Source organism: Podarcis erhardii (genome assembly GCF_964252035.2).
Source record: "Podarcis erhardii genome assembly, chromosome: 17".
Classification (NCBI taxonomy): Eukaryota; Metazoa; Chordata; class Lepidosauria; order Squamata; family Lacertidae; genus Podarcis; species Podarcis erhardii.
In genome coordinates, this window is record NC_138515.1 from 25,330,539 (window position 1) to 25,343,690 (window position 13,152).

Below are 13,152 nucleotides of genomic sequence, written 5' to 3' on the forward strand. Positions count from 1 at the left end.
CAGAAGCAAGACCACAGTAGTATGTATAAATGCCCCCCAAAAGGAGTCCTTTTTAATGTTCACATTTCCACATTCACATCCCAGGTATTTGAGATGATTGTTCCAGGTATGCAAGCATATGCAACGGAGATGAATGAACAGAGGCGCTTCCAGAAATAACAAGTTAATTCACAGTTTCAGCATTTTAGCAAGCCATGCTCATGAAATGAACGAGGTGAACTTTTCCATGTATTGTAAAGGTAATAAAAGCCAGCCTGGACCCTAAACAGAAACTGCCAGATGAGTTCCCATGCTGCATTTAAAAACGTATGTATGTGTGTATAGGGGAGAAAGTCATCTTCATGGTTTCTTACTCAACCACTATGTAAACTGCACTGCAAGGGTTCCTCTGACCCAGATTTAGTCCTAACTGCAGCCAGGCAGTTAATGAGAAATCCAAAAATTACATTGCTTAGGCCAGCATTGGAAATTTGTATCATCATAGGCAAACAGATCTCACCACTGGGCTGATTCAGCTTTTGAGCTTTAGAACAGCTGAGGTGGAAACTGTAGGGCTTGTGGAACTGAAAAAAAGAAAGAAATCTCTACTCATGATGTTTGCTATTCTTCCCATTTTGCTCCGTGTGCATAGTTTGAAAGCCTGCAAATAGGGTTTGATTAAAAGAAGCATGTAGACTGTGGGGGAAAGACTGTGTGTCTCTTAAATCATTTTTTAGCTCTCTTAGGGCACAATAGCATGTACTCTTCCCCACTGCAGATGGAGAAGAGGGTCCACCCATGGAAAAGGAACTCCACTCTGGAATCCCTCCTTTGATCAGCAATGGAAATCTCTGCAAGGCAGTAAGGTTAAAGCAAAGTCATGATGGGATGGGCAGGGGGAAGCTGTGGTTGCAAAGCTGCCTTGTTCCCCAGACATGACCCCCAGAATAGGAAGGAAGCTCTGCTAGCTGTAGAGTTGGCATAACTTGTCTTCTCACTGAAACAAGTTTGGGAGTGTGGAGAAAAAAGGCGGGGGGGGGGGGAATATATAGCAGCCTCACCTTCTGCTTTGACCAGCACAAGGCTGACAGGGTTTACAAAGCGGCGTTTCCTCTGCCTTAGACTCTCTTCCCTGGACTTCCCTGACCATTTATTCCCAACACCATAGCGCTTTCACATCACATCGCTAGCAGCACAGCCCTCGTGCAAAGAATTTATGAGAGCCAATTTTAATAAGTAGTTTAGTAAGCTCTGAATTCTCGTTTAGTGGGTGGATCGTGCCCTCTGCCATCATGCATTGCAATTCCAACAGGGGGAGAGGTGTGTTGCTGCAAGCAGAAAGAAAAGATGGGAGACTGGGTTTGCACCAAGCCTTGTAAACAGGCAGCAGTAAGGCTGCATTAGGACATCACTTAAAAGTCTGTGGGTTTTTTTTTCGTTTTTAAGAAAACCGCCATTAGTAGGTAAAGAAAACTATTTCAGGGGTGAAAATGCTGTAGGTACCAGGAGACAGTTCTGCTGCGATTCCAGGAACTGAACACTTTCCCGAACTGGAAATAAATTAAACAGATAGTTAAAAAGAGAAGGAGGGAGGAAGGGCTTAAGCAATGCTGGGGTTTTGATTTAAAGGATTGTAAAAGAAATAAAGAAAGAGAATCCTTTCATTTACCTGCTGCTACTACCCTGGGATCCTCATGGGCAGAATGTCTTCCAGCAGCACGACTGTCTGAGTTTTCATTCCACCAAAGCACATGAACTAGGAAGAAAAAGCTATAGCTAAATTATATTGTGAATTAAATACCTGCCTATCTCCTTCTGTTTTGCTGGGAAATCCTGTGCTCCGGATAAGGAAAGCATTCACAAAAGTGTTTTGCTGAAAGGGATTCTTTTAGAAAGCAGTGCTTATGCAGTACAGTTAGTGTGGTGCAGTGGTTAGAGTGTTGGGCTAGGACCTGGGAGACCAGGGTTCAAATGCCCACTTGGCCACTGGGTGACCTTGGGCCAGCCATGGATTTATTATCATAGAATTGTAGAGTTGGAAAGGACCACAGGGGTCATCTAGCCCAACCCCCAGCAATGCACGGATTTTTTGCCCAACATGGGATTCGAACCCACAACCCTGAGATTAAAAGTCTCACTGCCTCTCAGCCTAACCTACCTCACAGGGTTGTTGTGTAGCGGATTAATTGAGGAGGAGGAGGAGAACCACATACACCACCTTGAGCTGCTTGGAGAAGAAATGCAATAAACAAAGAAACATTAGTACAGTGGTGCCCCGCAAGACGAACGCCTCGCAAGATGGAAAACCCGCTAGACGAAAGGGTTTCCCGTTTTAGAGGCGCTTCGCTAAACGAATTTCTCTATGGGGTTGCTTCGCAAGACAAAAAAATCTTGCGAGTTCCCGCGGGGTTTTTTCGCTTTTTCCTCCCCCCTTTCCTAAGCCGCTAAGCCGCTTATCAGCTGTTCCGCTGATAAGCCGCTTAACAGCTGATCGCTAAAAGCCGCTAGACCGCTAATAGCACTAATCCACTAAGCTGTCAATGGGCTTGCTTCGCAAAACGAAAAAACTGCTAGACGAAGAGAATCGCGGAACGGATTCTTTTCGTCTTGCGAGGCACCACTGTAAATGTTCTGGACTTCACTATTAGTTACAGAGACATGCTTCCAAAGAATGGAATGAAGAGCTAAAATCTGTCGCCGTTCAAATAAGGGAGATAATTTAGCAGCCCCTGTCCAGGTTTCTAGTCCCTATGAGATTCAAGGACGGGGAAGAGCTACATCAGTTCCAACTCAAAAGGAAAACTGCTTGATTATTATACTTTGCCAGAAGACCAGCAGGTGACAGAGCCCAGGTTTCTACTGAAAATGGACAAGTATTGTACCTCTGTTAAGTAGTCCGTATTCTGTGTGGAAGACACCAATCAGTTTAGTGTATCCTGTCTTTATGTGAATACTAATTGCTGCTTTAAAGGATTGGCCCCACACGGCTGGTCCCCCCGGCTTCATCTGGAACGTAACCAACTCATAGACTCCTAGACAGGAAAGAAAGCAAAGCATCATGAACAAATGGATTAACTAGTGTTAGGCTCTTTAAAAAAATTAATTGTAGTCCTTTGTGGCTGAGCAGGTACAATTTTGTGATTGGCGGGAATTCTGACAAGATCTTCAAAAGGGAAAAAAAAAAACGCTTAGCAGGATTTCAGCATTAACGGGTTGGGGATTCAATGCCCTGCATAACATCTTGCCCTTAACTAGCAAAATAGAATGAAATGTGCAGAATAAAAATATACAGGCTAAAAAGCTGCAATCCTATAGCTTCTGCGAGAGTGTTCCAAGGGTGTCTAAACAAAATAAAAAAATTCCTTCCAGTAGCACCTTAAAGACCAACTGAGTTAGTTCTAGGTATGAGCTTTCGTGTGCATGCACACTTCTTCAGATACACTGAAACAGAAGTCACCGGACCTTTCTATATAGTGAGAAGGTGGGGAGGGGTATTACTCAGAAGGGTGGTGGGAATGGGTGTCTGTTGGATTTCTCTTTCCAAGAGCGGAGAGAAAGAGATGCTCCTCGACGCTGAAGGAAGGTTTGCAGCCAGCTTCTCTGTGTTGCTGGGCAAAGAGATGTGGCAAGGGTGTGTCAGGAGAGACACTGAATTTATAGCTCGCCCATTCCTTCAACATACTCCCAGAACAGAAGACATGCCATCTCTGGAGCAGTGAAACAGTGTGAGCCCAGCGGGACATGAGAAAAGGCAATTTCCCCCCTTCCCCACTGGACTGCTCTGTAATTGGCTGAATCTGTACCAGCAGCACAATGAATCCTATCTTTGTGTTGGGGGTTCACATTTCTGAGGCGCACAAATATACTTTAGCTCATCTACCATTAACAAGCTTCTAAGGAACCCCAGCCTTGCTTGTGCAGGTTCTTTGCTGTTTGTTTTTCTTCCTAATGTCTCAACAAATGAAACTGATTTGTAAAAATGTTACATGGGGGGGGGATACGAGAGAGAGAGAGAGAGAGATTGCAGACATTTTTGTAAATCAAGAAAATCTTTAATAATAATAAAAAAGGAGGTGAGAAGAACAAGGAGTAAACAAAACGCAAAAAGTACAAAATTAGGCTTAAAGTTCATTTGAAGTTTGGGAGAAATATGGATTAAAAGCTTCTTCATCCTAGAATCTAAGGAACCGCAGCCTTTTAAAAGCCTATTTCTAGCCCATATGGCTGCAGAGTCAGAACACAGATGGAAAACCCATTGCGTGACAGAGTTGACTTCAGGAGGGGGGGGGGGAAGAGTCTATATAATCAAAGATGCCAACATATCTACAAGTTCCAACTAAATGAAACCATTTAATAGTAGTGAGTCAACAGCTTTACGCTGGGCTCCACACACACACACACACACACACACAAGCTTACCATCCTTGGGAGGGCTGCCAAGTTCACACCAGGGCACCAGGTACGCAATTTCATTGTCTTGTTTGTCTAACAAGGGCAGCATTTGAGACATGTATTTTTCTTGCCATTCTTGGTCCTTGGCCAATGCTGTCCGGACTGCAGATCTCTGAGCAAAGCTCTCTAAAATCCAAAAAGAGGGATGTCAAAGAGAGGGATGAGTGAGGCTGGGCTCGAAGGGCGCACGGTTGCCGCGTCCCCACACCGCCTTCCCTGTGCGACCTTACAGAGTTTGGATCTGGGGGGGATGGCACGAGGAGGGCGCAACAGCCATGTGCCCTTTGATGCCAGCCTCGCCAGAATTGCTCATGACTTTGAAATAGTTAAGTTGGTCCAAAATAAAATGCACTCAATTGGAATGAACTAGGGGGGTCAGCAACTGGCGGTGCTTCGACAAAACCTACTCTCCCTGTGTGATGCTCCTTGGCCCACTTCCCAGTTGCCAACTTTGGCATGGTTGTTAAACAACACTGATGACATAGGAGCTCCTAAGGAGCAGCTTCTTCCCATGTTGCACAAGTAACCTGAGTAGATTCACACCCCAAGGCACTACGTAGAGAAGCTTTGCATACCATATTTCCAAATATGGAAAGCTTTATTCAGTCCCCCAAATTCTGAGGTCCAGTATCCAACCATCTGGGAATGAGCTGTACGAAGGTGAATGTTTTTGCTGGTCAGTTCCAGGAAGTCTTTCATCTTGTCTGGCTTAACAGTATAGGTACGGAATTCGTAGAATGTGCCATCATCTTGCCTGGGCCCTGTGGAAAAAGGCGATGAGACCTGAAAAGAAAATAATTTAGGGGGGAAATACATAAGAACGCAGTCCGCAAGTTACTTAGTTTGCACATGCAATGTGAACTTACAAGGTCAGAAAGAAAGAGAACGGTTGTCATTACTGATGGCAATAGCAGACAAGACCACAAACTCATTCTGGTTGAGCTTCACTCAGCTAAAATTTCAATTAGTTGTCAATGAATTAAAAATACAGCCGTACCTTGGTTTTTGAACAGCTTAGTTCTCGAATGTTTTGGCTCCTGAACACCGCAAACCCAGAACTGACTGTTCCAGTTTATGAATTATTTTTGGAAACTGAACGTCAGACAGGGCTTCTGCAGCTTCCAACAGGGCTTCCGTGGCTTCCGATTGGCTGCAGGAGCTTCTTGCAGCCAATCAGAAGCCGCGCTTTGATTCCAAACGGTTTGGAAGTCAAGTGGACTTCTGGAACAGATTCCATTCGACTTCCAATGTATGACTGTACTGGAAGTCACTCAAACAACATTTGATCTTCCCACGACTGAAAAAAGCAGCACTACGAAAAAAACTGCAGTCCTACACACACCCCTTTACTTTTAAGTGGACATGGTTCGGACTGCAGCCTTTATACATTTTAATATATTTTCAAATTCTTCCAAGTTAGAGTTTAAATGCAAAGCAATGACTTCAGTTGAATCTACTTTGCTGTGAAGTGTACAGAGGGACAACTGTGTATAAATTAAGAGTCTAGAGTTCCAAGCTGCCCACTCCAGCTGAGCCAAAGCTCAGGGGCAGAGCACATGCCAGGGAAAGTGTCAGGTTTTCTCCCCAGCATCTTCAGGTAGAGCTGGAAGAGAAACCCTGGAGTGTCACTGCCAGCCAGTCAATACTGAGCTAGATGAACGGATGGTCTGATTTGCTGTAAGGCAACTTCCAACGTTCTTGCAAATTTTGGGAATCTTTAAGAATCCACAAATGCACTTGCCAGCTTACCACTGGGCTAGTACAGCTTGTACTCCAGCAGGAGCATGGGATCAAAGAAAAGCCCCCACCCATCTTTTGTGCCTGAAGATGCAGGAGGACCCTCTCTGATGCCAGGCTATCTTCAGAGGGCAAGAGCCTCAGGGACACTTGGATAGTGGTGGGTATATCCTATTTATTTATTACAGTCATACCTCGGGTTACAAATGCTTCAGGTTGCACCCCCCGACTTCCCTCAGTTCCAGTCTTTGGTTTCTCTAAGAATGCTGTTTTCTGCATGTTACACAGTTGTATAGATCCTCAAACTATTTAGCTGATTATTATCAATAAAAAGTTTGTGAATGTTTATTCAAAACCTGCCAAGGAGTCCAGTTCGCTTTGTTTTGTCTTCAGATACTTTGTGAAGGGTTCCCATTCATCCTTAAAGTCACAGGTATCCTTGTCCCATAGTTTATATGTCAGTTTTGCCAGTTCTGCATAGTCCATCAGTTTTTCTTGCCATGATTCTTTAGTTGGGGGCGTTTTTTCGGGTTACGGACGCGCCGAAACCCGGAAGTACCAGAATGGGTTACTTCTGGGATTTGGCGGTCGTGCATGCAGAGAAGCGCCGAATCGCAACCCATGCGTGTGCAGACATGGCACTGTGGGTTGCAAATGCTGCGGGTTGCGAACGTGCCTCCCCCATGGATCACGTTTGCAACCCAAGTGAAGAAGAGAAGAAGAGTTTGGATTTGATATCCCGCCTTTCACTCCCTTTAAGGAATCTCCAACCTCCACCTGGGTCAGATTTGTAATCCAAAGGTCATCTGATCTCCACATAAGGTGATCTCTCCATCTTTCATTTTCCAATTCAGGCCAGGCTTCCATCTTCAAAAATTTGCTTCTCCTTGTTGCCATCATGTCAGGCCTCAAATTGTAGTTCACCATTTGCTTCTGTAGGGTTACGGCTCCAGTTGAAGGAGGTTCCTGTGCCGGGTTCTTATCGAGATCTTTACTAGTACCCACTCTTGTTCCCAAAGTTATAACATTAGTAGTCAAAACATTTATCTGGCCTTGCAGCTTTCCCAAGAGAAAGAATGTCCTGTTCAGTTCAAACTCAATTTTCTTCCCGACCGCCATCCTTAAACAATCCAAGGTCAAAAAATAATTTCTCAGCTGGTCCTTAAAACAATGTCCCAAAGCTCCCTCTAGAGGGATTTAAGTTCCTTTTCACTCCTTTCAGCACAGACCCAAAAGTCCCATACGTTAAATTTTAACAGTCCTTCCTTCGTTTTAAACATAAGCTTGTAGCAAAGATAGACAATAGAAACAAAGTCCTCTTTTGTATCTTGACAGCTAGCTTGACAGCTGTCAAATTGTTCTATTCATCATCAACGGGCTCTCACGGACCACTCCCGGGTCCAGGGGGGTGGCACATCAAATCCCCAATTTTGTTCTTCTGCTGCAGGCTCCCCTGCTTCCAAGAAAAAATTATGATAATTTCAATCAGTAGAATTAAAATCCTTTACATAAAACTCTCCACGACCTTAGTTGACAGGTTCTTTGCTTTAGTTTATTTACAGAAAGGGGAGGCGGACTTCCTGTTTGGACCTTCCCCGATCGGTTCCAATTTAAAGATATTTTAAGAGTCCAATTTCCGTTCTACTCACGGGTTGTTGTTTGAAATCCAATTGTCCACAGGAAAAAGTCAGCGCTCTCCGGCAACGGCTGTGCGGCTTCACTCCGTAAAAATAGCGGTCGATTTGAAACACCGCGCCACTCATCCCACGTCACTTCGGAACCCCCGAAAAGGGGTTTCCCTGTGAGTAGGGGGGCGCTCCTGGTGTCAGCCGAATCCCACGTTCCCAGGCTTCCTCCGCCTGGGATTTTTAAAGGGTCTCCGCCTTCGCCGCAGCGACAAGACCCGATTTACGCGGAGCGGGTTCCTCTGAATCAGAGGAATTCCGCCATTGTTGATGGCGCTAACCCGGAAGTCCCCCAAGAGTTTGGATTTGATATCCCGCCTTTCACTCCCTTTAAGGAGTCTCAATGCGGCTAACATTCTCCTTTCCCTTCCTCCCCCACAACAAACACTCTGTGAGGTGAGTGAGGCTGAGAGACTTCAAAGAAGTGTGACTGGCCCAAGGTCACCCAGCAGCTGCCTGTGGAGGAGCGGAGACGTGAAGCCGGTTCCCCAGATTACGAGACTACCGCTCTTAACCATTACACCACACTGACTCTGTCCACTGTATTACATTTATACCCCATCTTTCCTCCAACGTACTCCAAGAAGGCAGGAAAAATCCCAAGTGCGCTTGTATGAGGGCTTTGACTTCAGCTGACACTTGAACAGCCTCATAATAGATTGAATTAAATCACTTTTGAGTTCTACAGGCCTTACTTCCTAGAGTGCATTCAAGAGAGATGGCAGCCCAGGCTGCATTTCAAGAACTGTACTTTGGTCCTTCCTAATCTCACAGAAGTCAGTGGTACACAAAACACCAGAGAGGACACTACACAGACGTGATCAAACTGGGCTTGTTTCCCAGTGAAATAAAACACACAAGGTCAGTTTCCTCTCTTCTCAGTTCAAGCTGCCTACCTGGCACTAGCAGTCATTTATTGCAAAGCACTCACAACTACCAGCAAGAACCAAAAAGGAAGGTGGGCAATTAATTGCTGCTTCTGCGCTGTTTTTAGACTACCCCAAGTGCCAGCAATACCTCCAGGGAAATAAACGAACATGTTATATTTCAGCTGTACTCTTTTGTAAGGTTTCCAGGGAACAATTTGCTTTGTTGCTCAGCTTTCCCCACCCACCCAAGAGAAGCTGCTGGAAACTGCATCTCTCTAGAGGGCTCTATAGACTTCCCTTGGTTCACAGCGCTACAAATCAGTTAGCTGTACTTTAAATGTAGAAAGAGTTGGAGAATTCACTGGAATACAGCAGCTGAACCTCCCAACTGCCCTGGATTTATTCTCTCCAGGATATTATCAGACTCACATTGCAATATTCAAAATTTCGCTTTGCAAACATGTGCCAGGGTCCTGCCGTGGCTGAAGCAGAGTTTTGTTTTCTGCAGTTTTACAAGCTATTGTTTTGTGAAGAAAACACATTTTTTTCACACAAGTTCCAGAGAGTTCCTGCAGTGCAACAGTCATGGTGCTGAACTAGTTAAAGGGATGTAAGCCAGGGAGACCTGAATTTATTTATTTTTCCTCCTCATTCAAATTAGACCTTCGTTAAATTATGACTTGCACCAAGGTTCTGTGTCTTCTTAGTTTCTCTTCCTTTAATTGCAACTCAGTTTTCCTAATCAAACTTAAGCCATAAATTCTCCCCCAAGCTGCCTTTTGCACCCAGCTCTTGTTAAAAGGTAAAGGTAAAAGGACCCCTGACCATTAGGTCCAATCGTGACCAACTCTGGGGTTGCAGAGCTCATCTTGCTTTATTGGCCTAGGGAGCCGGCGTACATCTTCCAAGTCATGTGGCCAGCAAGACTAAGCCGCTTCTGGTGAACCAGAGCAGCACACGGAAACGCCGTTTACCTTTCTGCTGGAGCGGTACCTATTTATCTACAGTGGTGCCTCGCAAGACGAAATTAATTCGTTCCACAAGTTTTTTCTTCTTGCGAGTTTTTCGTCTTGCGAAGCACGGTTTCCCATAGGAATGCATTGAAAATCAATTAATGCGTTCCTAGGGAGACCGCCTTCAGACCAGGTCCGGGGACAGTCTGTCCCCGGACCTCTTCTGAAGGCTGGCGGGGGGGGGGGGAGAAGGACTTTTCTCCCCACTGCCAGCCTTCAGAACAGCCTTCTGAAGGCTGGCGGTGGGAAGAAAAGCCCTTCTCCCGCCGCCAGCCTTCAGAAGAGTTCCTGCAGGGCTGCCTAGGCTGCGGACAGCAGCCTGCTGCCCGGTGCGAGGGACGCTCTGAAGCAGAGTGCCCCTCGTGCGGGGCAGACACCTGCAGCTTGGGGAGCCCTGCAGGACTTCCCCGCAGGGCTCTCCAAGCTGCGGATAGGGGCAGCAGGCTGCTATCCGCAGCTTGGAGAGCCCTGCGGGGAACTCTTCTGAAGGCTGGCGGGGGAGAAGGGCTTTTCTTCCCACCGCCAGCCTTCAGAACAGCCTTCTGAATGTTGGTGGTGGGGAGGAAAAACCCTCCTCCCACCGCAAGCCCCGGGAACAGAGGAGAGGCGCTGCGCGCCTTCTCCTCTGTTCCCGGACCTCCCACCGCAAGCCTTCAGGACAGGTCCGGGAACAGAGGAGAAGGCGCGCTGCGCTTCCCCGCTGTCCCCAGAGATTTCCCTATGGGCTTTCGTCTTGCGAAGCAAGCCCATAGGGAAATTCGTCTTGCGAAGCCGCTAAAAAATCGGAAAACCCTTTCGTCTTGCGGGTTTTTCGTTTAGCGAGGCATTCGTCTTGCGGGGCACCACTGTACTTGCACTTTGACGTACTCTTGTTGGTTTGTAGTAAAAAATAAAAAAGAAAAAGAAAAAGAAAATCCAACAAGCCTGAAGCCTGTCCTAGAATAGGCAGACCATCACTTTCCAGAAGCATAGTATACTTCTTTTGAATGCACATCACCATATATGCAGATGGGCTAAAAACAACACAGTGGTGGATTGCCATTGCTGCTGCTCCCTTGATCCCTATTCAAAACCCCAGATCATGAGACGCAGTGCAAGAAAGGCTGGCAGCTACCCCGACCTCTGAAACTGGCACAAGAGAAAGCGCCTCAGCCAAGTTCTTGCCAGGCCCTGAGGTCTTCAAAGCCCAGTCCCAGGCTTGGGATCGGATCACATCCCTCCGCCTTCCTTGGGCTTCTGGACTCTCCTTCCTCGGAGGCTTTTAAGCCGAGGTTGAATGTCCATCTGCCATGGATGGTTTAGTCGAGATTCCTGCATTGCAGGGGCTTGGACGAGATACCTCGGGATCCTTTCCAACTCGACAATGCTAGGATGCTTCTATGGATTGACATTTGCTCCTTCTCTTCCTGCTTCCACTCGTTTGCCCTCCTGCTTAAGTTTTGCTGGCATTTCTAGCAGGCAGGAAACCAAGAGGAGCAGCTTCTCCCCACCCGCTACCCTGGAGAAGGCGCCGCCAGCTAGGTTTCTGCCTGCAGGGCACGCTCATCTAAACACCAGGGCGCCCTAGGGTGCCTCTCCTCGCCTGGTATCCTGCGCCCCTTGTCCCCCCCCCTTCGGGCTCCTTTTCACCCCCTTTCGGGCTCTCCTTTTACCTCAGCGGTGGCCCTTCGCGCCGCTGCGGCGACTCTCCCGAAGAGCGCACGGGAAGCCAGCATGGTCTCCCCGCGGGAGATGGACGAGGCGGCGGCAACTACAATGCAGCCCAGCCGCCCTTAAATGCACCGAGAGGCGCTTCCTGGGTTGCACGGCGGCCGCTGCCCTCGCCCGGCCCGCCCGCAGAAAGCATTGGACGGCGCGCACCTCGTGGCCGCCGCCCAGAAGACGCGCGGCTACGGCGGCGACCTTTGCGCGCGCGTCCCCCTCGCCATCTCTTTCTTTCCGCGAGCCCGCGGGGTTGGGGGGCGCGTGCTGGGCGGCTGGCGTGGGGGGGGGGGGAGATCGCCCGACCATTACAATTCAAAAGACGCTGCTGGTGAGGGAGGGAGGGAGGAGGGTGGCCAGGGCGACGGGGGCGTCGTATTGCGCAGGGGAAAAGTCCTTTTACGCACAGGGGTTTTCGTTTTTGGCAAGGTGTCTTGCGAACGAGGAGGAGGGAATTAGGCAGGACTCCACGCGGAACTGGCAGGAGGAGGCTTCCCTGAGAGGCCGGGGGCCACGACTGCCTGCTGCCTGGGACCCAAACTTGCTGAAGCTAGGAGGGGAGCAACTGGAGAGGGCTTCTTGGTGCGCAATGTTCTGCACCCTTCTCCGCTGACGGTGCAAATATGTGTGAGTAAGCCATATTTCTAAGACGCTGCAGGCTGCTTGATTTTCCAAGTGAAACCCAACCCTGGGTGAGTGCCTGGAACCTCCCTGGGATCTTCCATTTGGCAGAGATTGAATGTGGCATGTAACACATGCTGGCATCTACTGTTGAGAGGGTGCCTTTGTGCGTGAAGTCAAACCATTGGAAGGTTACGGCGCCTGCCGTGGCTGTAGAAACCGATACGGGAGAGACGTGTTTTGTTGCAGCTAGGGCAGATGAAGGAGCCAGCTTGTTATTAGGCATGTGTAACAGTATATAGGACATGGGTGGTGCTGTGGGTTAAACCACAGAGCCTAGGACTTGCCGATCAGAAGGTCGGCGGTTCAAATCCCCGCAATGGGGTGAGCTCCCATTGCTCGGTCCCTGCTCCTGCCAACCTAGCAGTTTGAAAGCATGTCAAAGTGCAAGTGGATAAATAGGTACCGCTCCAGCGGGAAGGTAAACAGCGTTTCCGTGCGCTGCTCTGGTTCGCCAGAAGCGGCTTAGTCATGCTGGCCACATGACCCGGAAGCTGTACACTGGCTCCCTCAGCCAATAAAGGGAGATGAGCGCCGCAACCCCAGAGTCGGTCACGACTGGACCTAATGATCAGGGGTCCCTTTACCTTTAACAGTACAGTGGTACCTCGGGTTAAGTACTTAATTCGTTCCGGAGGTCCATTCTTAAGCTGAAACTGTTCTTAACCTGAAGCACCACTTTAGGTGCTTTGATTCCCTCCCTCCCTCTCTTTTTTTTTTTTCCTTTTCCTTCTCCTCCTGCGATGAGGCTACATTTTAATATTTTAATGTTCCATTATTTTAATGTTGTATTTTATTTTTGTTTTTAAGTTTGTAATCATTCATCTTGTTTTTATTACTGCTTGTAAGCCGCTCTGAGCCCGGCCTTGGCTGGGGAGGGCGGGGTATAAATAAAAAATTATTATTATTATTATTATTTAGCTAATGTGGCCTCCTGCTGCTGCCGCGCCGCCGGAGCCCCATTTCTGTTCTTATCCTGAAGCAAATTTTTTAACCTGAAGCACTATTTCTGGGTTAGCGGAGTGTATAATCTCA

At 47.7% G+C, this 13,152-nt stretch overlaps 1 protein-coding gene across 1 annotated transcript; it reads right to left on the minus strand.

Moving 5' to 3' along the window:
• Positions 1–35: 35 nt before the first annotated feature.
• Positions 36–11,573, minus strand: LOC309332418 (protein NipSnap homolog 3B-like). Its single transcript, XM_081845616.1, has 6 exons — positions 11,388–11,573; positions 5,007–5,214; positions 4,399–4,557; positions 2,862–3,011; positions 1,649–1,735; positions 36–1,529 (listed from the first exon to the last, which is right to left on the minus strand). The coding sequence occupies exons 1-6, from the start codon at positions 11,448–11,450 to the stop codon at positions 1,453–1,455; spliced, it is 744 nt and encodes a 247-aa protein (XP_081701742.1). The 5' UTR covers positions 11,451–11,573; the 3' UTR covers positions 36–1,452.
• Between the last annotated feature and the right edge of the window lie 1,579 nt (positions 11,574–13,152).

Bases quoted from the DNA above. Each gene is read 5' to 3' on its own strand.
- LOC309332418 (XM_081845616.1), bottom strand. From the start codon at position 11,450: ATGCTGGCTTCCCGTGCGCTCTTCGGGAGAGTCGCCGCAGCGGCGCGA. The intron at 3,012-4,398 runs GTAAGCTTGTGT...TTTCCTGTCTAG, and splicing joins TGGCAGCCCTCCCAAGGATG to GAGTCTATGAGTTGGTTACG. The intron at 1,530-1,648 runs GTAAATGAAAGG...ATTTATTTCCAG, and splicing joins TCCCAGGGTAGTAGCAGCAG to TTCGGGAAAGTGTTCAGTTC.